Source organism: Argopecten irradians, chromosome 1, assembly GCF_041381155.1.
Source record: "Argopecten irradians isolate NY chromosome 1, Ai_NY, whole genome shotgun sequence".
Taxonomy (NCBI): domain Eukaryota; kingdom Metazoa; phylum Mollusca; class Bivalvia; order Pectinida; family Pectinidae; genus Argopecten; species Argopecten irradians.
In genome coordinates, this window is record NC_091134.1 from 48,715,538 (window position 1) to 48,743,139 (window position 27,602).

General features: G+C 35.9%; 2 protein-coding genes across 2 annotated transcripts; both read left to right on the top strand.

Moving 5' to 3' along the window:
* The first annotated feature begins 681 nt into the window (after positions 1 to 681).
* On the top strand, positions 682 to 6,094 carry LOC138310665 (serine protease inhibitor dipetalogastin-like). Its single transcript, XM_069251971.1, has 7 exons — positions 682 to 846; positions 1,468 to 1,552; positions 2,287 to 2,415; positions 2,948 to 3,076; positions 4,511 to 4,639; positions 4,966 to 5,094; positions 5,976 to 6,094. Exons 1-7 carry the CDS (start codon positions 762 to 764, stop codon positions 6,028 to 6,030), a joined length of 741 nt encoding a protein of 246 aa, XP_069108072.1. The 5' UTR covers positions 682 to 761; the 3' UTR covers positions 6,031 to 6,094.
* A 3,834-nt stretch (positions 6,095 to 9,928) lies between these two features.
* Positions 9,929 to 26,425, top strand: LOC138330129 (serine protease inhibitor dipetalogastin-like). Its single transcript, XM_069277572.1, has 8 exons — positions 9,929 to 9,965; positions 10,471 to 10,549; positions 12,311 to 12,424; positions 19,531 to 19,662; positions 22,123 to 22,245; positions 22,723 to 22,738; positions 25,552 to 25,685; positions 26,383 to 26,425. The coding sequence occupies exons 1-8, from the start codon at positions 9,929 to 9,931 to the stop codon at positions 26,423 to 26,425; spliced, it is 678 nt and encodes a 225-aa protein (XP_069133673.1).
* The last annotated feature ends 1,177 nt before the right edge of the window (positions 26,426 to 27,602 follow it).

Consider the following 27,602-nt stretch of genomic DNA (forward strand, 5'->3'; position numbering starts at 1 on the left):
CGTAAAAATAACAAGTTCACTTGGTCAATGTCTAGATAATGTCACTGGGACGGATCATCATCGTAAAAATAACAAGTTCAATTGGTCATTGTCTAGATAATGTCACTGGGACGGATCATCATCGTAAAAATAACAAGTTCACTTGGTCATTGTCTAGATAATGTCACTGGGACGGATCATCATCGTAAAAATAACAAGTTCACTTGGTCATTGTCTAGATAATGTCACTGGGACGGATCATCATCGTAAAAATAACAAGTTCACTTGGTCATTGTCTAGATAATGTCACTGGGACGGATCATCATCGTAAAAATAACAAGTTCACTTGGTCAATGTCTAGATAATGTCACTGGGACGGATCATCATCGTAAAAATAACAAGTTCACTTGGTCATTGTCTAGATAATGTCACTGGGACGGATCATCATCGTAAAAATAACAAGTTCACTTGGTCATTGTCTAGATAATGTCACTGGGACGGATCATCATCGTAAACAGCTAATTTTAGCTATGGCAAGTTTGACAGATGCCTCAGCTGGCGGATACACACCTGCCACACTGATGTTACATAAATTTTCGTCATATACAAAAATTTACTTGATTAATGAAACATCTCGTAGGTCAATTTGTATATAGATTCTGAACATTAAAACGTTATATGTAATTGCACCACGTATCCTGTAGTAATTAATTTTGACTTTTGTTTGACACTCGACGCTATAAATAAAACAATTGATTTAGCAATTTAGTCTTCATTCCAAGATGAAGCAACTGGTAGCTTGCGCATTAGTTATCTTTTTTATCTATTGCGGTATCGCCGAAGTGGAATCACGACGCACGTTAAACAGTGAGTATGTCATTTGTTTCCCTCTATATACACACTGTTAAATATACAATATATGAAATATCGAAATATGGTTGATTTTATAATTGTATTTTCTCCGTAGGTTCGTTGACTTTTACATTGATAACAGCGAATGATAAGTTCGTATATTTGGAATATCTAGTACATTTCTGATTTCAAATGTTATGGTTGTGTTTACGGAAATGAATATGAAAATTGTGTCATTTTTACCCGATGTCGGATAGTTTGTGTCTAAGAAAGTATAGAGCGCAGTCGCAAACTAGAACAAACTTACAAATGTATATGCAGTATTTACTATGAATAATGAGGCAGTTCAGCATCAGGAGAAATATAAGGGTCAGTGATGCACTATATATATCCTAAATGATGAAACTAGCAAACGATTGGTAACAAATGAAAAAAACACGTTTTTATAATGTATGCGTATTTATATTGGCTAACATATCAACAGAAAAAAACAATGACGCACAAGCATCATACCTATTGTAACTCAACAATAACGAAATGAAATTTTTGAAACATTGATGGATTTGGGGGCCAACAAGGGCACAAACCGTACGTAATCCTTTGTGATAGTTTTACCCTTATGTTTGTATTGTACAGGCAAACTTCCATGTCTCCCTGGAGGTATCCAAGTGTGTGGTGCCAACAACCAAACCTACAGAAATGCTTGCTTTGCTAGAAAAGGGTATGGACTTCTGCGGTTGTTATAGACAAAAACCTGTGATATGTTGTTTTAATATTGTGATTTGGTGTTGTGACGCGATGAATAACCTCAATGTGGTGCTTGTGGAGCAAGAAACGTGTTTTTTTCTGCTAAATATACACTTTGGAAAATCAGAAGTAAAGTTTTGCTGCACATTCTATAATCGTTGTCAAGCTATGCAGATAGAATGTAATTCTCAAATAAAATACTCTTACTACATGTATTACTACATATTCAGGGAATCTTTGAAACAAAGGTAAATACCAATAACGAGATTTTCCGGATATTTACGTGCCTCTTGATGACGACGACGAAAGCATAAAACTTACATTCTTTATATTGCAAGACGAATGAGTTTTTCCAATATATTTAAATATTTCAATGACACATCTTCGAAATTAGCCTTTTTTCAAACACATGCTTTCTTTACAATTACCGACGTTACATATCGAGTCACTAGAAGTAAAAGTTATAAAACGACAAATAAATGATTTAAGACGCTGTCTTCTTGTTATTTCCGTTACTCTTTTTCGATTCCATTTGCAATTTTCAGTATTGAAAATTATATTCATAATTATGGTTATCAATAATATATATATATATTATTTTCTCTGACCATCATTTTAGATAATTATATTGAGTGTTAATATCATAGCAAGAGGTATATCTAATGCACGAGTTCTAAAATATTGATATAATATGATTTTTATTTGAAGAAATACAAGGGTGAGATGTCTAGGTCCTTGTCCATGTAGAAGGCCACCATGTATATGCCCCAAAAATCGCTCCCCTGTGTGCGGAAGAAATGGAAAAACATATTCTAATGGATGTATGGCAAGGTGCAAGTAAGTGATTTTGTTTGATATATCAAATACATGGCAATATATATTAATTTGGTTAGTAAGGCTCAATTCTATTCATTAGAAGTTTGAGGTTATTTTACATCATCGGAAAATATTGTACGTCGCGTATCATTTCCGCGGGAAAGACATCACTGCGGGAGTAAATTTAATGTATTATAAAAAGTAAGTAAAACAAGAAAATCTATGCCAATTTAATACCTTACAGAATATCCAAATAAAAATTATCCTCCCCTTTTTGATGACTTCATAACTATCGCCACCCTCCACCATCCCTCCGAACAAAATCTCTTGTGTTTGAGGCGGTTTTACTTATCTTTACTTACCTATCTTGTATTTTTGCGTATAAATGCACGCTTAACATCTCCACTTACTTCTACTCAAGTACATACATACATGTACATACACACATTTTTTTGTTCAAATTGTGAGGATTTGAACAAAATGAAAATAAATTCATTATGAATATTAATGTTTCTGTTGAAGAACGTCTATTTAATATGATTTCTATTTGCAGAAATGCAAATGTACGATGTCTAGGCCCTTGCCCTTGTAGAAGGCCACCGTGTGTATGTCCCAGAAATCGCGCCCCTGTGTGCGGAAGAAATGGAAAAACATATTCTAATGCATGTATGGCTAGGTGCAAGTAAGTGATTTTGTTTGATATATCAAGTACATGGAAATAAATAAACCAATAAGAAACAACCTTGTGCATAACATTTGGGTTGTGTCAAGGAAAAGATATATAATAACGATATCATGCTATTATTTTCACATTATACTTTATAATTTCTTTGTAATGCACATAATAAGCATGATATCTTAGCAATATGATGACCACACTTAAAACACTCACCAACAAAGGTCTGTTAAACCAAAGCTATATTTATCACTTTCTTTAATTAGTTACTGAATAATCAATTAAAATTACTAGCATGATAGTTACAAAGTACTAATCATAATGGGTGACCACTACAGAAGTCCCATTAATAACATTGCGTTTGGTATCCAAACCATATATCATATGGTAAAAAAATCAGAAAATGTTAAATTTCGAAGCAAATATTTCGTTACCATTGCGACAGCGTCTCTCGAAAAACTACCATTGAGGGCGGAATCCCTTAAAATTTCTAGGGAAGGACCATCCGAACCATGATACAGACACAAGGTATTCTAGTTATCCCAGTTTTCACCGAAATCGAACAAAAATCACATGCTAGAGATTGACGTTCATATCAATTGACAATTTGAAAAATTAAGGATGGCGTAGGCACCTCTGGCCCGCGATGAATATTTATCGAGAAAGTTGTGTAGGTTGGATATATAAACATTATTTTTTGCTTAATAAAGTGACCAGTTCAGGTATGTCATACAGCTAGTATACCAACACTGTATATATGAAGTCACATGTAGTTTTGACATAATAAACTATATATTACGTCACAATTATATGTTTATTTTCTCAGTAAACGTAAATGTCATATCCGAGCCGGATTTCTACTGTTTTTTTATGAAGAAGGAATTGAACGTTTTCCTTATATTTATAATATTAAGAGTTATGTAATGAGATAGAATCTTACGCTTGTGACTAGTGATGATATGAAACTCATTAAATGACTTGATTAGCCTTTAAGACTCTGCTTAGACTAGTTATTTCTGTATGCTTATATACCACTTTATTTACCACAGTTGATATAAAGTGTTGACTCGTAGACTGTTGTTTTGTTTACAGATTTTGACAAAATACGCAACAGATTGTACACTTTTATGTTGCAAGTCCACAGGGTTCAGTACATATTTCTGTCACAAAATAGCCATGTGAGCGCTGGTTGTACCGAATTCGACTTACTTAGGCATAAACACCGAGTCCTTTTTGACATTGTTAGGAAAATGGCGGCTGTAGATTATAACATGCTCGTTTGATAAATTTGCACATAACCAATAATAATATTAGTAGTATTAATAGTAATATCCTCTTTTTTTTTTTTACTCTCGCAATCTTTTCGATAATCTCTATTGGCATTAATGTAACTAATTTTCCCGATTTTGATATAATATGCTATTTCGATGGAATCTCCAGAAAGGTTGTCATCAAGTGTAATGGTCGGTGTCCATGTAGGAAACGTCCGTGTATATGCCCACGTGTCAGGCGCCCCGTCTGTGGAGCGGACAAAAGGACATACTCAAATGCTTGCATGGCTGCTTGCAAGTATGTACAATTGTATGCTTCATAACTCTTATGTCATCCGTACAATTTTGATAATAAATAATGATTATATTTGGTAAATTATGAGTGAAATAATCATATTATCATGAATGATTGAATTTATTTGACTATTATGATATGTGCAATTCTTAGATACGAACGGCGATACACATGCCTTACATATACTTAAGTAATAAAAAGTTTTTACATTAAACATAACTACACCATGAAGATACCATAATGTGTATAAACATAGAACTTCCAAATCAAACGTAAGCACTGTAATTAAATTGTGATGATTGTTACACGAATTGATCACCTGTTCACAGGAAAGTGAAGATACAGTGTAAAGGCAAATGTCCATGTGGAAACAAGCCATGTCCATGTCCGTTTATCCTAAGGCCCGTATGTGGCACAAACGGAAAGACATACCCAAACGCTTGTACAGCTGCTTGCAGGTACGTATTTAGCCAGTAATTGATAATGATGTCGTATTTTTGTTTGATTAATTAACGTCCTATTAACAACAAGGGTCACGTAAAAACGGCCTCTCATGTATGCGGTGTGTACTGTTCGGTGCGTGTTTTGGGAAACGGTTGATAAACTCATATTGTTACTTCTTACTTACTTTGTATAGTGGAACTCGTGCCCTTTTTGATACTGCTTTATCACTTAAGCGGTCACATTATACTGACAACGGGTGAACCAGTGGTTTTATTCCTGCTATGCTGAGCGCTTAGCAGGAGCAGAAACTACCACTTTTATAGACTTTGGTGTGTCTTGACCAAGGGACAGAAACCAGAGCCTACCTCACAGGGGCGAGCGCTCAACTCAAGGCCAAGGGTGTCAACGGAGACATAAAGTCAGTTAGAAAGATGAGAAAGATAAGATCTTATATTTAGTCGCCTTTGACGATCATGCATTAGGGGCAGCAGGTTATGTTGTAAAAACAATTCAAAAATTTAAAGAAATGAAAAAACACGTACACTCCGTCTGGGCACGCGTAATTTGATTCACAAATAGTTTGCGATAAAAATCTAGATCTAACTTTAAAACTGTATATATTATTATGTATGGTTTCAATAAACATTTACCATCATTCTTTTAATCCATCTGATTGATTTATACGTTGTACCATTGAGTTGCATTATAATATAAATATATATACAGAGTGTACATGGATTTCATATTGAGTACCACGTACCTGTAATAAAACGATATGCGATTTTGTTTTTAAATTATCTACTTATTTACTTATCAAATCATGAAATGATAATTTAATAACAAAAGAATGAAACTATTGATAAAACAAATATAATCATGGTTTTTTTTCTTGCAGTAAAGTGAAAGTTGGATGTGACAAGGTCTGTCCTTGTCCTCAGTTAACACCCTGAAAGAAGATGTCACAGTTAAAGACAAGACAATGTCAAACAAATAAAATCACTTAAACTGAAAATATTTCATGTCTTGTCGTCATTTATGTTGTTGAGTTATTTTCAATGGACGACACATAAACTGGACATCATGTTTTAGTGGACGTAAACTGGACATCGAGTTTCAGAGGACGTAAACTGGATATCGTGTTATCATAAGTACAGTATCACAGAAAACCAACTACGTCGTTGGGCATAGAATGTTGGTTAATAATATTTACGTTAAATAAAGAAAAAATATAGACACGTGATGATAAAAAAGCTTGGGTTCATGACATCATTCAATAATACAAAAAACATGTATTCTGGAAAAGGATCTGATGTTTTACTGCTGATTTCGTGGTATTATTGTTTTCACAACAGAACATTACAAATGAACTACCACAGACATATATTGGTGACACACACCGTTAATGTCTTTATACAAAATCGTTGATTTATGTAAGTTGAGTAATACAACCTAGAACTATCTGCATTGACTGCGCATGTCATGAAATTCTATTCAATGCCATAGATTAAAGAAGTCGGCAACACATTTTGATGGTTACATGATTATAATTCAATCATCAGCATCAATGTTTTAAATAGACTTATTTATTGTTCACCTATGCTATATCTGTTTTTGGGCGAGTACAATTGGTGTTCATAATTGGATAATGTTTCATAATTGGATAAATATGTTAATCAATTGTAACTTAGCAAATTAGGACAATACCTTGTATACATTACTTACGACACAGGTTTATACACGGAATATGCTTGCCTGTTTCACAAGACATTTTATATAGATAAAGAAGAAACTTCCAGATAGCCATAGCAGTATTCTGAACTTTTCCTCCGAATAATGTTTCATACCTTTTTTGTGGCATTTACTTTTCTCTCAATGACCATGTTGGATCTACGAATAAATGTTGAATAAATGAGTCACTAGACTTTTCAGTTTAAACCGGTTAATTCCGTGGGAGACGTTTTAGGTTGCAGGTTCATGACGACCAGGAAAAGTCTTTTATCATCTAGATTAAAATCTTTTCGCGGGATACTGTCGTTTTGGCATGATGTCTGACGGACGAATTCAGCACTTCTAATCAAATCACTACTTATGGTTTCGTAGTCACCATTCGATTATCGTTTTAGATAATATTTTGACGAAAAGTGTGCTTAAAAACGTAGGGTAAATGTCGTCAAAGAAGGAAGAATGTGTAATGTTCCCGATCACTTTAAGACCTTTCTAAAAGCTTGTTAATGCTCACAAACATTAAAACTTTATTTGATAAAATCTCATATTAAAATGAAATCTCATTTAGTAATAAATCTTACATATGTGTAACTGGAGAGGGGACAATGGCCAGATCTCCGAACACTATCTGTTGTCAGATGGTTACATTCCTCCCTCTCTTTTCTTCGCCTTATAAGACACATGCGGCTTTAATATCACAACCGAGGGTATTGAAGTACCAATTTAGCACAGATTCCATAACAGGAAAGAAAGGAGACAGTGTATTATGGAAATGAATGCCAGACCAAGACTCGAACCCAGTCCAATGTCGCTGCATTGTGCGCAAGGTTAATCATATGTGAAATGTTTTTGCTCTATATTTTGTAATTTACACGTGAAAAATATGCCTTTTAAATATATAACATTTTCGCTCAAAACACAGATCGGGGTATTGTTTGTTTGTCAAAGATTGTCCTATTATTTTTGACCTTTAGGATGATATTGTATCAGGTAAAGAAATCTAACCAAATAACACAATCCAAAGGACCTTTCCTCGACATTAAAAAATTGTTCATGGGGATGGCTCAAATTGGAGTTATCCGAAAAAAGAAATGCATAAAAGTGGAGTTACTTGAAAATGAACATAAAACTGTACCTGAATAATGAGATTCCTGAAAAACATAAGGAGATATATCCGAATGCTGCAAAAAGCGTGTTCTTGATTCAATCGGGAATCTTTGGCACTTTCCGTAAGCAAGAAAATATACGTGCGGAAGGTTTCCGATTGTTTATTGAACCAAAAATGGTCTTTACTACTATGAATGTGTTTTAACACCGAGTGTTTGACAAAAAGATCCTTTATGTCCAACTTGTATACATAACACACATCTAATTGATTACTATCTATGAAAGAAATTTTTAAATATTCTTTCTTTTAGACATTTATTATGGTATTTATAAATTGGTTCGTCTATTGAGAGAATTTTATTGCACACAGTTTAGAATTTCTGATCTGATGCTAGAACATCAGAACATCTATATCGATCGTCTAAGATGACGTTATGACAACAAAGTATGCTATGAATAAATCGATGTGATCAGTGGAGGCCTAATTTGCGTTTCATCGCATGACATCTTCTGTGCTGTACATATTACGACGCCAAAAAACTCTTGTTATAGAGATAACTTTGGAGGGACATCACTTTTGGCCGAATTTTGCTGAACTCGTGGGTATTTCAGAGGTCAAAGGACAAAGTATAAATATTTAAATTTTCATTGTTTAAGTCCTAATCAATCAAATATAAGAGTAAAAAATATTTGTTGTAGGTTTTGCCAGCAAATTATGGGTTTGTGAAGGTCAGTTCAGAAAACGGAAGAAAAATATAAGAAGTGGGTGAAAATGATTTGTTTAACTGTATTTAAGCATTGCGACTTTCACGATTTGCTTCCACTTTACAACGAGTTGATAGCTTCAGATTAATATTAAGTATTGCATATGAATCTTGTCATGACCTGTTTAAGATATGGACAGTGTTAGGTGCATAAATTAGGTTATTCATTGAATGATATCATCTGTCAACTAAGCATTCTATGTTTTCCAATGTTAAGAGTAGTTTTTTTTTAATTTTAAATCATTTATGCTTGTTTTATGAGCTAATCGCAAGCAACTCCTTTGGGGTATGATATTAGAATTGTGACTCCACTGTATGAACAAGACGACTACATCTAGGATATTAACTCTAGTGGCTCCGTAGATCAAAATGTATGGGATTTCTTTCCCAAACATCAAAGATTAGGTTTCTCTCTCAGGACGACTTTCCGGTAACCACAATGATTTTTAATAAAATACGTCTCACAGTGAACTCTTCATGTTGAACTATGATATTGTTTGCTTTAAACACACGATAACGGTACCATATTTAGTCGCCTTTTACTTACTTGCAATATAGGTGTTGCTTGAGATTCTCTCAAAATACAAATTGAAATAGCTAAAACATTTGCTTTAAACATTGAAAATTCAGAAGGTTCGTTGTTGCCAGACTATACCATTCATTGAATGCGACCTTATTTATCCCCGTCACCTAGCACACGTGACATCTTACGCAGATCATCTCAAAATCTTTGATTATTTTGATTCAGGTAGCCACGAGATTAATATCCCGAAATTTTAATCAGGGCTTAAACAATGAAAACTTAAAATTGCAGCATTTGCCATTTGACCTCTGAAAATACCATGAGCTCAGAAGAAGCAAAATGATCTGAAAACCCCTAAAGTATCCTAATGCAAAATAGTTTGCTTGTCATATCTCTCCTTTGATTCAATTTTATCAGTTTTTAAATTGTCAATATTTTTCTGACGAATTTTGACCAAGGGGACAATATTTTGTAATAGATTTTATTTTGTATGTATGTTTTTGCAATTACCATTTTATAGAGTCGCCAGTTATGTGTTTAACGAGAATGGAATTCTAATTATTATAATGTGACTATTTTATTACTTTGCCATAGTTGGGAGACTTTTTATATGATTTCTATAACATAGCAGGCAATTGTTTTATATCATCTTTTCCAATATACTATTTTGAATCAGGTTTGATTTAAGTTTGTAAGCAGGCATTTAAGTCATTTACATAAAAAACATATATGCGTCTGTCCCCCGACAAACAGCTGGACGTTATTGGTAGGACTTTTAATGAAAAATGACAACAGGTATCAAAAATCAGCGTGGCGCTTTATCATCATTAACAATTAATTATAGGTATTGTAAATCTGTCAGATGCGTCAGCTGGTGGTTACATACTTAACGATACTACATAATTTTTGTCATACACAATAGCTGATTAATGCAACAACCTAACAATGAAACATCTAATTTGCCAATGTGTATAGCGATTTTGAGACAAAGCAACATATTACTTTATAATTCTACTAGGCACCCGTGACTGAGTAATTAATTTTAACTTTTGTTTGACACACGGTTTGAATAAAACAACTTACTTAGCAATTTAGCCTTCAGTACAAGATGAAGCAGCTTATAGCTTGCGCATAATTATCCTTTTTATCTATTGCGGTGTCGAATCACTACGTATTTCACGACGTACGTAGATACTTTTCACTGTATTCTTCGTGATATTACGACGTTTTATAGACATTGTGTGAATTCTTGTTATTCTGGTTTTTTACAGAAAGAACTCGATGTCTCAAACTGCGAGTGTGTGGCACAGACAACCAAACCTACCCTAATACTTCTTTGGCTAGAAAGGGGTAACTTTTTTCAGACTTAACATAGCAATTTCTGGAATGGTTTCTTTTACCGCGGTTTTGCAGTTCAACAATACATAAAATAAAGTCATGTTATTTCAAAACTGATCTGATAATGTTAATCAAATTATATATTACTTATTGACTAAACTACGGTAGGTTATTAAAGTATGTTTTGAAGGGGAGTTACGGCGGTTCCTGTGTAAAACTTAAAATATAATTTTTAGAAGTGTGATGGTTATACGTAACCTTATACATGATGTTTTGTAGATGTGAGTCGGTTATATGTAACCTATGATATAATGTTTTCTAGAGGTGAGACGATTATATGTAACCTATGATATGGTGTTTTCTAGAGGTGAGACGATTATATGTAACCTATGATATAGTGTTTTCTAGAGGTGAGACGATTATGTAACCTTTGATATGGTGATTTCTAGAGGTGAGACGTTTATATGTAACCTATGATATGATGTTTTGTAGATGTGAGACGGTTATATGTAACCTATGGTATAATGATTTGTAGAGGTGAGACGTTTATATGTAACCTTTGATATGATGTTTTGTGGATATGAGAAAGGTATAAACAACATTTGTGGGACTGCGGTGGCCGAGTGGTGAAGATGACCCGACATATTACCATACAAAATGTAAGCCCTCCACCTTTAGGTCGCGAGTTGGAATCCATTTTGGGGCAGTTGCGGGGTACTGACCGCTGAACAATGGTTTTTCTCCGGATAATCCGGCTTTCCTCCACTAAGAAACCTGCCAAGGCCCCAAATGACCCTGGTTGTTAATAGGAAGTTAAATCTATAAAATCAAACCAAAATGTAACCTTTGATATGATGTTTTGTTGAGGTAAGACGGTTATATTTAATCCATGATAAGGTGTTTCGTAGAGATTTGACGGTTATATTAATGTCTAGTATTGTTGTATAAAAGTCAGACAGTTATATGTATTGTTTAATATGATTTTTTTCATATCGGTAAGAGGGTTATATGTAGCTTTAGTAATATAGTGTAAAGATGAAACGGTTATACATATCTTTTAATAATTTTTTTTCCGTAGAGGTGAGACGGTTATATATAGCCTTTGATATGGCTTTATCGTAGAGGTAGGACGATCCCTTGTCTTGGAAGTTGTCCCTGCCGATCTCAATGCGGATGTAAAAAGACATCACAGCCTGTCTGTGGTGTGAACGGGAATACGTATACCAACCCATGCATGGCAAGATATAGTTTAAATTTTACATTTTGCCGTATTAATAGGTGAAGAAATGCAAATATTAAAATAAGTATAAAGCAGAATTACATTTTATTCAGAATATTATCATACAGTCAGTGATATGTTAGATTATAGTGTCCTGATGAGAGAGGACTGGGCGTTGTTTGTAGGAAATACATCGCAGTAATTATAAAGGAGACGTGATTGATAGTTTGTGTGAAAACACTGGGTGTTCGATATTATAATGAAGAAATTATGTCGTTAAATGTTGGTCTTTTTTTTAGAAATTTTGAAATAAACTATTTTCTTAACCATTATTTTTGAGGTATTGATTTTAGAGAAAGCTTTTTTCCATCAAATGATGCTTATTTCCTTCAAATGTTGTTTGGTATACATTGTGTCAAATATATATGTATATACAAACAGGAACTCATTAACTTGATTTGATAATAATGATTTGAGAATTCGTTTAATTATAGCAATGGCTTTTGAAACAGATAAATAGTCGTAAGGTCTAAAACTGATTCCATCATCAGCAGGAAAACAGCAGTAAAGTGCCCGTGTAGTAAAGCATGCCGATGTTCTCGACGTAGCGCACCAGTGTGTGGAAATGACGGCAAGACTTACAAAAACTCGTGTGAAGCCAAATGCCAGTAACATATTATTGGTTTATTTTTAAAGTAATGGAGAAGGGTGAATGACTTGATCATTTTAATAGTGAGCTATCTTACATGATGTTGCTGTCTATGAGGTATTTAAGTACTAAAATTATCATTGGAACACTACCAGATTAGGGTAGGTTCAGCCCTGCAGGTAGGGCGTTAGAATTGTACCTGCTGCCCCTATTGCATGATCGTAAAAGGCGACTAAATTTAGGATCTTATCTTTTCTCTTCTTCCTAACTGACTTTATCTTTCCTAATGCCTTCCTTGGCACCGCCTCACTTTTGGCCTTGAGTTGAGCGTTCGCCCCTGTGAGGAAGGCTCTGGGTTCTGTCCTCTGGCCGAGACACACCAAAGTCTGTAAAAGTGGTAGTTTCTGCTCCTGCTTAGCGCTCAGCAAAAAGGGAGTGGGACGACTGGTTCGCCCGTTGTCAGTATAATGTGACCGGGTGGGGTGTGTTGCTTGGTGTCTTCGGCGGCATGCTTCAGTGATATAGCACTATAAAAAGGGCAAAAGTTCCACTATACAAGAAGACACAACATGAATATACCGCAGTCTCCCGAAACACTCACCTCGCACAACATACACGCAACACACCGCATACATGAGAGGCCGTCCTTACATGACCATAGCTGTTAATAGGACGTTAATTAATCAAACAAACAAACAAACAATAGGGTAGGTTAGGTTTAGTTCAGTATCCTTGTTTTCGGTGGGACTACTGATTCGGCATAATTTTAATGTGCCAGTGCATTGTAAACACAAATACCAAGATGTATAGTGTGCTGATATTGTCACACAACCAGTGGGCATTTTATGTGTGACGTTTAGATTACATGTGCGATGTGCATAATGTTACCTTCGTGAGACAAATGACCTAACAGCATAAGTACACTATGATGTGAAAATGTACGAAATGAAACAGGAAATCGATGTTCAATGACGATTTCGGCACTGCTGAGTATCAACACTATGCTATGACATTATAACGGGCCGATGTGAATTATCCCGCTAATCGCTAAATAAAAACGTGTTAACATGTGATATACTAATAGGGCGAAATCTAATCTGTATATTATATCTACACTCATATACAGGTAGCAAGGTAAACAAACAAATAAGACAGTTTTTATTGTCACAACTTTGCTCTGTAGGAAAACTACGGTGATGTGTAATGACGAATGCCCATGTACGAAGTGTAACTGTCGCCCCAGCCTAGCTTTTTGTGGGATCGACGGCAAGACATACCCAAGTAAATGTGTTGCTGATTGCAAGTAAGCCAATGTATCGTAGCCTTACTATTTCATCTTGATTTAATAAAAAAGCACTATTAAGATTTTTAAATTTCAGCCGACCGTTGAATGAAACATAGCTTTTAAAGCATAGTTTTTAAAATGGCTTCCCTGTATGGGGCGTGCATGTGTCCTTGATGAACTGAAAATTCTGTGTGTCATACTCTCTTGTGATTAAAGGAAATGTGTACGTTTAGAAAACTTACATTGAAAGTAATTTGGCCAAACACTCTCTGTTAAAAGCGGAAAAAGAATTGCCCTGCTCACTTATTTTATAGAGTCTCCATGAAAGCTGGGTCCACGTCCCGAGACTGGGTGCACTGTTCTCATGCGGATGCGCACCACTTTTGGGGGTGTGATGTGCGTCCGCGTGATATCAGTGTAGCTGAAGGCTTTCACAGTAGCTCCAATTTGAGCCAACCTGTTTGCCGTGGGTTGCATCTCGTATCCGGGGGAAGAAGGTCCTGGTGGTTGAATAGGTTTTGCTCTTTTTTCTTCCCTTTTTTACTGCTACACACTACTTTGGCTTCAGACTCCGGTTAGACGAGAGATAATATGGGCCCTGTATTATCAATCGGCTGGTCATGCCGAGCCCTTGGTTCGTAGATCTCCAAGAAGGCGGTGGCTTGGGTCAATCGTGAGTTTAATTTGGATTGTCTTGATTCTGATCGATCTTGCGAGCGTGCTGCCGGAAGCTTGATTTGAATATGTTTGTTCGAAATATTCTTCCGAGTATACTATCTGTGTAACCCTGACACTTTGACATTGGATATCCATGTCATCATGAGTGTCCCCCTGTTGGGCTCCGAGGTGGTTGGGGGCACAGCTAGCGAATTGTAATAAACTCTAAAAGATGGCTTCCAGAAACAAACAAAATGAACTACAACCAAAATCTCCCCAAAAGGAATCAACCACAAATCAACAAACAAAAAGCGGTACAACAAACACATTCCCACAGTTTCTGGTCATGTCCTCTACACAGAGTGGCAAGACCACTGCAGGTTTATCACCCTTAATATTGCGAAAGGGCATCAAAGGCATTGCTGGAGATGTCAAATCTGTCAAGCCTTTGGGATCGGGTGATCTCCTAATAGAGGTTTTCCGCAAGCAACAAGCGGAGAACCTCCTTGGAACCAACAGTTTTGCCGGTCTCAGTGTGTGTGTAAAACCACACTAATCATTGAATTGCAGCAAGGGGGTAATCAGGTGCCCAGCCTTGCGCAATGACAATGAGGCTGACATACTGTCATACTTCCAAGAGGAGAACATTCCGGTCTCTCATGTTAAACGCATCATGACGAGAAAAAGTGGGAGCTTGGTCCCAACACACACTTTTATCTTAACATTCGCTACACCAACATTACCACAAAGCGTAACTGTTGGTTACCAACGTAACAATGTCACTGTCTATATCCCTAACCCATTGAGGTGCCGTAACTGCAAGAGGTACGGCCATCATGAGAGCAATTGTAGACGAAAATGGTATGTCAGTACTGTGGCCGTGAAGGTCACGACGAAAAAGACGAATGTGACATTGTCAACCGTCACTGCGTCAATTGCGGGGGTGACCATGCTGCGTTTGCTCGCACCTGTCCTGCCTGGACTCGGGAGAGGGAGATATTACGGGCCAAATATACCCGAGGTGTCTCCTTCCCTGAAGCTAGGAGGATAGTCGAGTGTTCAGACCTGAATGTGGCAACCTATGCCCAGATCACCCGCGCAAAGACGCCTGTTGACAGTGTCACCGTCAAACATGCGTCGGTCCAGGCCTTGGTTGACAAGCCTAACTGGGACAATGATGTCCCAGATATGGCTGATGCTAAGGCCTGCAAAGTAATCATGGGGGACCCGAACAGGTTCAAGTCAGGTCCATGTAAACCACAAAACAAACCACAACAAAAACCATTTGCTGGGCCACCTGGAGCTAAAACGCCAATCCCACCGGCGTCTCCGGGACTTACACAACACCAAATTCAAACACAGAACATTAGAAAACAAGTTACTGCCGCTCGTCATAGACGTGCTTTATCTTCACCGTCTATTGACGTTAAAAAACTCCCTAATAAAGCCAAGCGACCAGCTAATACACCACCGCAGGAGCAGCGCCAGACCAAAACCACCAAGGTAAAGCTGGCGAGGTTCCCTGCACTAAACAACAAACCCAGTAAGGGATCAGATGACCCTATCCTTGGACGGAACATCTATGATGTTCTATCGGACGACAGCGAGTTTGGTGACAACACATGTATCGCCACCAAACAACCTACTTCAAGTAGTCCTGTCGGTCCGACAAACTATCCTCAGGGACCAACATAGAGACAAACACTATCATACAATGGAACATACGTGGATTTAAAGCGAACATAGAAGAATTAAAACATCTTATATAAACAAAAAACCCATCCATATTCTGCCTTCAAGAAATAATGCTGAAAGACACCATCAATCTCAGACAATTTACACTATACACAAAAACTCCAACAACAGGTGGCCGCGCATCAGGTTGTGTGGCGGTGGCGGTGCATCACGTCCCTCACAGACACATTCAGCTAAATACCACCTTACGAGCTGTTGCTATAAGCACAACTCTTCACCGAAAAATAACAGTCTGTTCTATATATTTACCTCCAAATACTCCATTTAGTTGTGATGAACTGAGTAACATCGTATCACAACTACCAGTGCCATATATTATCATGGGTGACTTTAACGGTCATAATAGCCTCTGGAGATCCCCAGGCACTGACGATAGAGGTAGACGTATCGAAGAGTTTATTGATAAAAACAGCTTATGTCTTTATAACACCAATGCCCCAACATATTTACACCCTGCCTCTAGCTCGCTTACCCACATTGATCTATCGTTATGCCATCCATCAATTCTTCTGGATTATGATTGGAGGGTCAACGATGATCTTTGTGGAACGATCACTTTCCAATTATATTAAAAATATAGGGTCACCAAAACTTGAGGAGCCTATTCCTCGTTGGAATTTACATAAGGCGGATTGGGCTCAGTTTAAAACCTTATGCGCCGAGGAGCTCATCGAGGATAATTTTTTGAACCTCGATGACCCCATTAAAATTTTCACAGAAGCGCTCACTTCTATCGCTACAAAAACCATACCAAAATCCGTGCCAAAACCTACAAAGTTCCTTCTGTCAAATGATTCATTTATCAATAGATCTGGTAGAAATGCAGCTCTGAGGCGGTACTTGGCTTCGCCAACCGTCTCAAGCTATAACAATTTTAAAATATGGAGAGCTAAAGCTCGAAGGTCTATTAAGTCCGACAAGAAAAGTACTTGGAAAGAGTATGTCTCAAAAATTAATTCCAATATATCTTCGAAGAAAGTTTGGGAAATGATTGGTAAAATCAGTGGGAAAAGAAAAGCAACACCATCCTCCCACCTCATTAATAAAAATAAAATATTTTCTTCAAAATCCGAAATAGCTGACGCATTTGCCAAAAATTTTGCTAAAAATTCATCCGTCAAAAATCATTCCAAAAAATTTAAAAAATTTAAAAAAGAAAAGGAAAAGAGACGTCTTAATTTTAAATCCTCCAACAGTGAAAGTTACAATAGGCCTTTCGAGATACCAGAATTGCTCGAGTCTCTTGAGAAATCAAAGGACTCGGCAGCTGGACCAGACGAAATTCCATATATGTTTTTAAAACAATTACCAGACTCTTCACTAAAATGTCTTTTAACTATATTTAATAAAGTTTACTCTTCTGGCAAAATTCCCGGGTCTTGGAAGGAATCTACTATTATACCCCTTCCGAAGCCCGGGAAAGATGCTACTGATGCCAATAACTATCGTCCTATTTCATTGACGAGTTGTATTTGTAAAACTCTAGAACGTATGATAAATACTAGATTAGTTTGGTTCCTGGAATCAAACAATATTTTAAGTCCTTTGCAAAGCGGCTTTAGAAACCGCAGGGGAACGGTAGACCACTTAGTTAGACTAGAAACATTTATACGAGAAGCATTTGCCAAGAAAGAACATCTTGTGGCCGTATTCTTTAACCTTGATACCAACATTTGGCATCAGAATTTCAGAGTTTTTGCAGGAACTAAATATAAATTTCGACACCATTGACGAGTACACCATATCGGATGTACCACCATGGCTCATTCAAACACCTGATATCAATTTATCTCTACATGAGAGGGCAAAATCCAGTGCATTACCCGAAGAACACAAATCCTCCTTTCGGGAGTGCATTAGGGCTTTCCCTGATCATGTTAAGATCTACACTGACGGCTCAAAAGATGGTGATAAAGTTGCGGCAGCATGCTGTACATCTAATCACTGTTCCTCTATCCGACTTCCAGATGTTGCCTCCATTTTCTCTGCGGAATCTTGTGCTATCGGTCTGGCTCTTGACCATATCGAAGAACACCGCATCAAAAAGGCAATCATCTGTTCAGACTCTCTTTCGGTTCTTCAGGCTTTGAAATCAAGATGTCCTAGAAATACTCTAATCCAAAATCTTTTAATCCGAACATTTCAATTATCTTCTAAAACTCAAATTACTTATCTCTGGATTCCCAGTCATGTGGATATAAAGGGAAATGAACAGACTGATAAAGCAGCTAAGACTGCTCTTCGCCTAGCACAAACAGATTTGAAACTACCATACACCGACATCAAACCTTCAATTAACTCAGCCACCAAACACCATTGGCAACAAAGGTGGTCTACCGAAACAAACAATAAACTGTTTAAAATTCAACCTACACTTAATCCTAAACTGTCCAGTCGGAGAGACCGCAGAGAGAGGAAGTTGTTCTCTCTCGGCTCCGAACTGGACACACATATTTTACCCATTCCTATCTATTGAGAGGGGAGGATCCTCCCACATGCCATGCATGTGATTCTCCTCTCACAGTGGAGCATATTTTAGTGCACTGTATTGATTTTAAGCACATACGAGATAAGCACTACGATGTCTCCGACATGTACACTTTGTTTCATGCCGTGAGACATAATCGTATTTTTAATTAACTCAAAGAAATCGGTATTTTAGATAAAATATGAACGTTTTTCTCATCATATCATCGTATCAACTCAACATTTCATCGTTTCATCAACTTTTTGCACGAGTTTTCTCGTGTGTTTTAGCCAAAACTATTTTATCCCATGCAAACCTTTTTTTATCAAATAAACGTTTACAATCTGTGTTTTAATCCTTACTTGTTGTTTTTTTACCCTGATATTTTATCCTGATAATAATGCTAGTTTGGCCCTAAATGACCTTAGTTGTCGATGGGCCGTAAAACTCAAACAAACAAACAAACAATGCTCACTTATAATAAGACATACTTGAAGTTTTCCCCAAAATCCCCAAATCAAATCCAAGGTATTGTGGGTTACCAGGAAGAAGAAAGTATCCAGGAAAAATAAAATCATAAGATCACAAATTAAGGTATTTTATTATTAAGAAATGGCTAAAGTAAGTACAATGTCTGGTCTGGCTTTATGGTAAAAACTTTTCCAACCATCCGGAATGTCATGATCTGTATTACTTTAAAAGGTATAATGTTCATTACTAAACATGTAATTGTGATTTTGATAACTTTTTTTCCATAGAGCTTGTTTTTTTATATGCCTAGAAATCTGCCTTTATATATGTATCGGGATTGGCCTAGATCTGTCATCGATGACCAAGTAGATCAATTGGTTGAGCATCGGCTAGCGTTCGAAGGTCTTGGGCTCGAATCCCGGTCATTTTCTCCTCCTCAATGATCGGGTTGATTAAAACCAGCTTTTACTTTGAATGTAATGAATTTTAGAGGTGTGATCATGAAGTGTAAAGGACGATGTCCATGTAGAAAACGTCAACGTGTTTGTCGACCTGAACCTCTCAACTTTGTGTGTGTAGCAGATGGGAAGATATACAATAGTCCGTGCCAAGCTGTTTGTAAGTAAGTATAGTTTAATGGAAACATAACTATCCCTATAGAAAAAATATGTTTTGTATTTAGATAATGTCGTTTATCTGGTGTTATAACTTAAATTCATGATCCAATCTCCATTTGATTCAGGGAAATATCATTATATCCCCACTCTAAAATTATTCAAAATGCAGTGTGCTATACATGTTAACTCGTTATCTAAAATGAAACTTGAGATTGCCTCGCTTCTTTCTGATTTTTATATAGCCACGGCAACGTCTCAATGTTATCAATCTAACGCGGATTATGTCAAGAATATAATCCAATCAAAGCAAACGATATATCAACATAATTTTAGAATTATAGTAAATTTATAATTCTTATTGCACTTATTATTTTAACAAATAAAGTTGTCTCAATTCTTCAGATGTTGAGGTGATGTGTCGTAATAAATGCCCATGAAGGAAGTGCAAATGCCCAGCCACAAGAGACCCGGTGTGTGGACATGACGGCATGACGTATCTGAATAAATATGAAGCGAATTGCAAGTACGTTTATGTTACCGTCCCTTTCAGATGAAGATACAATAAGAAACAACATACTCTTTATATCTTACTAAGATATACGTCACTGGGACGTGCTTACAACATACGATCTCTGTATGATTACCACTTTATCTGAAGAAACTCGCAATTGTACATGATTTTCACCATTACAATCGAATAAAATTGCAAAAGTAGATGTAACAATATATCGAATAAAATTGCAAAAGTAGATGTAACAATATACCACATAAAAAAGTTAAATGTAACTAGAGTTATTCCGTCTTTGCATTTTACAATGTTAGCTCCCTTGTCGGTAGGTATCCATTGTGACGTCATTTTCTTATGAGCACAATTCACGTAGTTTTCTAAAAAAAAACATGACGTTACGCTCTCAAACACCTGGCGTCACAATCTATACCTACCCGCAAGTACAAATGCAGAATTGGTCGACCAAGTGAACTTAAAGTCAATGGAGCCATGTCAACTCTTTGAATCATGAAATTTTTGTAGTACAGTTGTTTTTTTCTTCTGAACCGTAAACATGCAGACACGGGCACTTATAAACGAACTAATATGAATTTAAGAAAAATCGTCAGAAGAGCGCAACTTTATGTTAAAAATGTATATATGGTTAGGGTTGTAACCTCAGAACGAGATTAAAACCATGGATGTACATATGTGGATGATTCAGACTTGTAAATCCCTGTAAAATCTTTAAACTTGTAGTCCTTTCATTTGTTTACAAATGTAATTCTTTAACACTATTAATGGATGTTTTATGGTTAGCGTATATCGACAATCGTCATATACAAGTCGGGAAGAAATACATTCAACTAGAATTTCGTTTCTATCTTATGTAATTCGGAAATTAATCTTGGCAACATGCCATGTATAAAAATGCACGGAAATATATGCCGTCATTTTTGGCAACAAGATTCATGACGTCACGGCTGACGGTGCCGTGCGCCTGACAACACATTTGACCAGCACATTCATTGTGTTCTTTCGTTGTTGTCTAAAACCACTTCATTAATTTCAAAGTGTATCCTGATGACACGTTTCGTCTATATAGAAATGGAATGTATTGGAATCTATATACTCACACACATGTTATGGTTAGTAGAGCTTCGCTCTACGCAGAGCTGCGCTCTGATTACCAGTAAACATGATTTCAAATTTTACGTGTTCGATCTGATGAGGTTTGGTTGAGAATGTGGTGTTAAACCCCACTATTTACAAATATTCAGATATTTCATTATATATTACACCTTTTCCTAAAACATGTTTGATAAAACCATACACATAAAAAATACAATTTGATATTTGTGAATGGACTTAGTTAAAATATGTTTTCGTGAAATACTAAAAATTAATCCTCAACTGCAGCATTGTATAAAACTAGTACTATGACCATGTGTATGACGAATTTTGTAACAAGTTGATTATATTTTGTTTTTCTACCGGATACATTCTTTGCAAACGAAACAACGTGCACCGAGTAAAATGTATTATTTTATTATTTAATAAGCTCCATTTGTCCTACGAAATATTTGTATAATGAATTCATTTTCAATGTCCGCTACAATTCGTTATTAACAAGCGTAACAGTAGATAACCAAAGGTGTTAATTTGGAAATCAAATACAGTCAAACCTGATATAAAGGACACCTCTATAAAATGGACATTTGTCTATAAAGGACAGACTTATAACTCCCATTTGATACAATTAATTATATTATTTACCTCTGTATTAAGGAAAACTGCCTATAAATATCAATTTGTAAGTCCCTTTGATGTCTCGTATGGACAGGTTTGACTGTATTCAATATCTTACAGAGTATACAATACGAGGCGTGAAATATTAATCATTAAAAATATTACTCCAAGTTTATATGCAAGATGGTACATTAGTGTCATATAAATATAATTTCATTCATATGCCAAGGAAAGTCCAAGTGAAGAGTGTCGGTGAGTGCTCCAAAAAGACTTGTAACTGCCCTAAGTTTGAAAGAGCAGTTTGTGGAATGGATGGAAAAACGTACTTTGGTGCTTGTCAAGCTAAATGGAAGTAAGTGAAATTTTTATATTTGTTTTCTTTCTCATTGACTGATCAAGCCTAAACTTTTTTAAGTCCACGCTTGTTCAGGCAATGGCTTTAACATATTAAATACTTTGGAAGTGTAGTTTCGAGAGATGACATTGCATATAACGTTGTAAAGATAAATCAATAATTGAAATCGGACCAAGCATGATTTAAACATGAAAATTAATATTAATATCACAACCTTATGCTTGACATAAGTCAATTCTGTCGCTACACTGTACCATTGAAATGACTTATGGAGACAATCATTAACTCTACCACTTATTGCAGAGTTTACCTCTTTTACCGATTTAATCTAGACAGTCTGCTTCATTGCACAAGTTTGTGAAGTGTTTCACAGGTATTACTCAAACCGTTAACATGACCAATATTGAGTTCCAATGCATATATTTCTGGTAAAATTCCGTTATCTCTGAAAATGACTTAAACTGTTGTGTGCAGTTTTTCAGATTTAGAGGTCAGAACCTGACCAATGTTATTGTTCGATACCCTGTACAGCTATTTAACCTAGAATAGAATTACCATTTCTGCGCATGTTTCATCTCACTCAATGAATTCATTTACAACTTACCAGTATTTATGTTTGGAGAATTCAGTAGTCGCGGTTCTCTTAGAACTTATTAAAAAATAAAATATCAGCATAACGTCAAGGTTTGACAGAAAAAATACTCAATATGGACAAGGATATTCTACTCTGGGGTCATAAAATGTTACAACACTCTCGGAAGCCTCATTAATCCTACCTTTTGACCCTCGACTAGAATATCGCTGTTTGTCCTCAGTGGCGTAGGAAAATGAAACGTGGGGCAAAGGTCCTCAATATTTTGTAACACTCCCCTCCCGCGCCGCACCTACAGGAGGAGATTAATTCCACACACAACCATCCTGGTACACATTTATAGACAGTGGGGTCGGTAAAAGGTATTTAACGAATACGCAAATAGGCCAAATTAGCGTGTGAGCGCCTCTGGAGTCACCCCCGGGGAAAATGTAACGATTTAGAATGGCTGAAATGAGTTTAACAATGTATTTTGATGATTTTGCGAGCGCCCGAAAGCGCGAGATTTTGGTGTTTTGGTGTTTGCCCCGCTTCCTACGCCCCTGGTCCTATCCACATAGTCCTACAACAAATAAACTGTATATATTTTATACGGAGGTTTCGGGACACGACGTCGATGTAGTCCAATTAATTTCAACTTCCGTCGATTGTGACGCCAAAAACATATTTCTAAATATGACGTCATATTTACCGGAAGATGAGATTAATTAATGGTAGGTTGTAGTTAACCAACGTCACATTTGTATCTCGAAATTGTGAAAGTGAAAAGATGCAAAATAAATCCTCAATACAATTTCTGTGCTTTTTTATACACTGAAATATATTTATCGTCAGAAATGTCGATGTCCAGTGCAACAAAATGTGTCCATGTACGGGAATAACATGCAACTGTCCGCCAGTCCGATTTTCTGTGTGTGGAGTGGATGGCAAAACATATAGTAATTCATGTGAAGCATTTGGTTTGTTTAGTTTTACGTCCTATTAACAACCAGGCTCATGTAAGGACGTGCCAGGTTTGTTGGTGGAGGAAAGCCGGAGTACCCGGAGAAAAACCACCGGCCAGCGGTCAGTACCTGGCAACTGCCCCACATGGGATTCGAACCCGCATCCCAGAGGTGGAGGGCTTGTGGTAATATGTCGGGACATCTTAACCACTCGGCCACCGCGACCCCATGTAAAGCATTGTGCAAGTATGGTTAATATAATTTTTAATTTGACAATAAGATATATTAGATATAAGAGAAAATTCCTCTAGTAAAGGTTCTCAAAAAATACTTTGAAACTGAAATCACCAGAACACCGTGTAGCTATTTTAACACAGGTAATAGATTAGACCAAATACTTCGTGCTCGGTTGCGTCTAGAATGCAGTATACTAAACCAACATCTTTTCAGTAAAAATCTTGTAGATTCGCCTCGTTGTGCATGTGGTTTTATAATATAGGATTCTTTTCATTTTTTTGTTCAATTGTATCAAATATGCTGACATTAGGCAACAATATATTTCTGGTATATTCACAAAATATAATATCGTTGACGATTTAAATATCCTTTTATGGGGTGATCCTTCATTTGAAAATAAAATGAACGAGGAAATTTTTGTTTCGGTACAGAAGTTCATCTTTTACAGTAAAAGATTTTAGTAATTCATACCTTGTATAGTTTTCTTGGTTTTTTTTCCACTGGGGTTCAATCAATATAATTTGTCAAACTACATAATTAATTCATGATTATAACTTTAAATTAACTGTTTGCAGAAGATGTAAGATTCAAGCTTCAAATCTCATCGAATCTCCAAGGCCTAAATCACTTCTATGATATATTAGAACGTTTACAAAACACAATATGTTCATAAACTGTATGAATTTTAATCTTGTTTCTGAAATAAACGAAGATCATCAGTGTTTTAGTTATATGTTGTAAAATAAAACCTCTCTATATAAATAGGTAATTTTAGTAGAATCAGATCTTATAATACATAGAAATAAAACCAGGCACTGGTTTTGATGTTTTCCAGTATTCTGATTTAATGTGCATAATGCATTATTAAAGACTAATGGCTATATTGTGTATATACATATATATACATAAAAAACACAACTATAAAACAGTTTTTTGAAAGAATTCAAACCCCTGAAGACCGGCATGAGCCGAGAAAGCGCTAGGGAGAAAAAAATGTTTTATAGTTGTGTTTTTTATGTATATGGAAACCATCACATGGACATTGTTCTTTTTTATTTATATATATATATATATATATATATATACATTTATCAAATAATCCGCCTGATACCCAGTGATTTCGCACGTTCAATATTTTTGCATATGTCACTAGAGTAATATGACCTGGAGTGATTTTCATTGACCGGAAATTCGTTGTGACGTCAGACAGAAACAATAAAATGACGTCAGGAAAATGACGTGACGTCAGGATTATGAGGACGGCGGGACAAAATGTTAGCCTCTGCTGGATTTTCGGAAGACATCTTGACGTGAAATTCTTTGTAATGTAGGTATTTGTAGATATGTGATAAAAAGTATCTTAAATTTGTGTCCATTTTTATATGAAATTTTATGAGACTTGTCTCGAAGTTTTAATTTTTCCTCGCCAAGGCTCTCAAAAATGAAAACTTCTTATACTCGTTTCATAAAATCTCATATGAAATTAACTCTCATGTAAGATCCTTTATGTATATCTATTTTCGCTTTCAGAAATGTCGCCGTCGAGTGCGACAGAGTGTGTTCATGTTCAAAGAAGGGGGATGCCGATGTCCACCATTTCAAATGCCAGTTTGTGGAAAAGACGGGAAGACGTACAAAAATGCATGTGAAGCTACAGTATGCAAGTACATACAAATTGTATACTACATGTTAGGTAAAACGCATATAAATATAAAGGGTCGCGGTGACCAAATGGTTGGGATATCTCTACATATTAAAATAAACACTCTACCTTTGGGTCGCAAGTTAGAATCCCATATTGACAGTTGCCAGGTATTGCCGCCTTTTTCCCCGTGACCTCTGGCATTCCTTCACCGATATGCCTGGCACGTCCTTAACTGACTCTGACTATTAATTGGGCGTTAAACATAGCGACTTATTAAACTAAACTATCTATATTAAAAGGAATGAGGATGGCATATTACAAGCTAGCTATCGTGTGAGTCTAGAGGCATGTGAGAAATCAATAACAGTGAATGATTTTGGCTGTTATGATATCTTTACATGTGCTTCCGTTTGGAATGGCTGCAGATTATAATTGCTTTTATGATCAATGTTAATTGATATTATCAATTATTAATAACAGTGTAAAAATGTCAATATTCCATTCCGTTTTCATATTGATGTTTAACTGTATAAAGTAATCATAAAAAAATCAGGTACACAAATATATTTATAACAGAGTAGAGTTTATAAAATTAACCATAGAGGAAAACATATAGACATTTTGTGTATAAAATTTAAAATTCCAGCGAGCTGCTTTACCATTTACGATTGGTGTTTAACAGATATTCAGTCACAATCTATTACATTGGTTTGCAGGAAAGTGAAAGTAGACTGTCTGCGTGCCTTTCCTTGTCCATAGGAAAGAAGGGATTCCTATAGGAAGGAGAAAAATATCTAAATACAGCGGTTTTAAAAATATTTGGTTCTGTAAAGATCTGTAGTAAAAATAATTGACAGTTTTTCAAATACATCCAAATAAAATTATGTCTTAAAAATCGACAAACAATGTGCATTGTTATCTCAATATATTCCCTTTATCAACCTTTATATATATGAAATACTGATGGATCCAGTTATAGCTTAAATATTAGTGAATAAACACGGGATTGTTTCATTTATGTAAATATGCAAGCTATACGTATAGCTAATTTTTGTACTGACACATATAGAAGTAATTGTGTACAATTTAAGTAGGAGTTGTTCCCCTTTGCTTGACTGTCCCTTATTTGGGGTACCGTATGACGTCACCTTTTGTAAAAGAATCTGATTCGCTAAGACATCAGCCCTTCATCTAAGAAAAATTTTCACGTGCGCCATATTGGCATACATTTTGTGCAACATTTTATTGATATTAATTCAACAAATCGCCAAAAAAAATTGTGTTTTTTGAGCTTCATGGGATAGCTTGCTTGGGCCGGCTTCCTCATCTATACATTTTTCCATGTGGTTTATTTTTTTCTACTAAATAAAATTTGGTGTATTTATAACGTTTTCCTTTTTAGGAAAGCTTGCTTGAGCCGGCTTCCTTGTTCACATAATATATAGGTATTAAGTTTGATTTCAAAGATATTTGGCAATATAAATCTTATCATGGTTGTCTTTAAAGGTTTTTGTACATAGCCTAATATGTGATATTTTGTTTTAGTAATCTTGACAGGAACTTGCTTGAGCCAGTTTCCTGGATTTACTGTACCTCATTATTTTAGTTTATTGTTTCTTTATATATATATTAGCACCTGTCTCCAAACAACAAATTATGGTCAATGCAGTATAGGAATTCAAGGACTGCGTATGTGATGAATTCCGTCAGCTAACTTGAACATTCAGAAATCCAAATACATATTATGGAAATCTCCGTATGTGGACCATGAGGAAGATATATGTGATCAAAGTGTTGATATAATAGTGAAGAACTTGTGTATTTATCTTGCCATGCTTGGGCTTGGCAAGGTATATTAGTGGGAACAAATTTATTTCAGCTGATATTAATTTTATTATTTAGTCCATTTTTGAACAAACAAATTGACTGTTGATAT

Excerpts from the sequence above, each read along its gene's own strand:
- LOC138310665 (XM_069251971.1), top strand. The coding sequence starts at position 762 with ATGAAGCAACTGGTAGCTTGCGCATTAGTTATCTTTTTTATCTATTGC. Across the intron at positions 2,416-2,947 it reads GGATGTATGGCAAGGTGCAA|AAATGCAAATGTACGATGTC; the intron begins GTAAGTGATTTT and ends TTCTATTTGCAG. Across the intron at positions 5,095-5,975 it reads GCTTGTACAGCTGCTTGCAG|TAAAGTGAAAGTTGGATGTG; the intron begins GTACGTATTTAG and ends TTTTTCTTGCAG.
- LOC138330129 (XM_069277572.1), top strand. The coding sequence starts at position 9,929 with ATGCGTCTGTCCCCCGACAAACAGCTGGACGTTATTG. Across the intron at positions 12,425-19,530 it reads TCGTGTGAAGCCAAATGCCA|AGGTGTGATCATGAAGTGTA; the intron begins GTAACATATTAT and ends AATGAATTTTAG. Across the intron at positions 19,663-22,122 it reads CCGTGCCAAGCTGTTTGTAA|GAAAGTCCAAGTGAAGAGTG; the intron begins GTAAGTATAGTT and ends TCATATGCCAAG.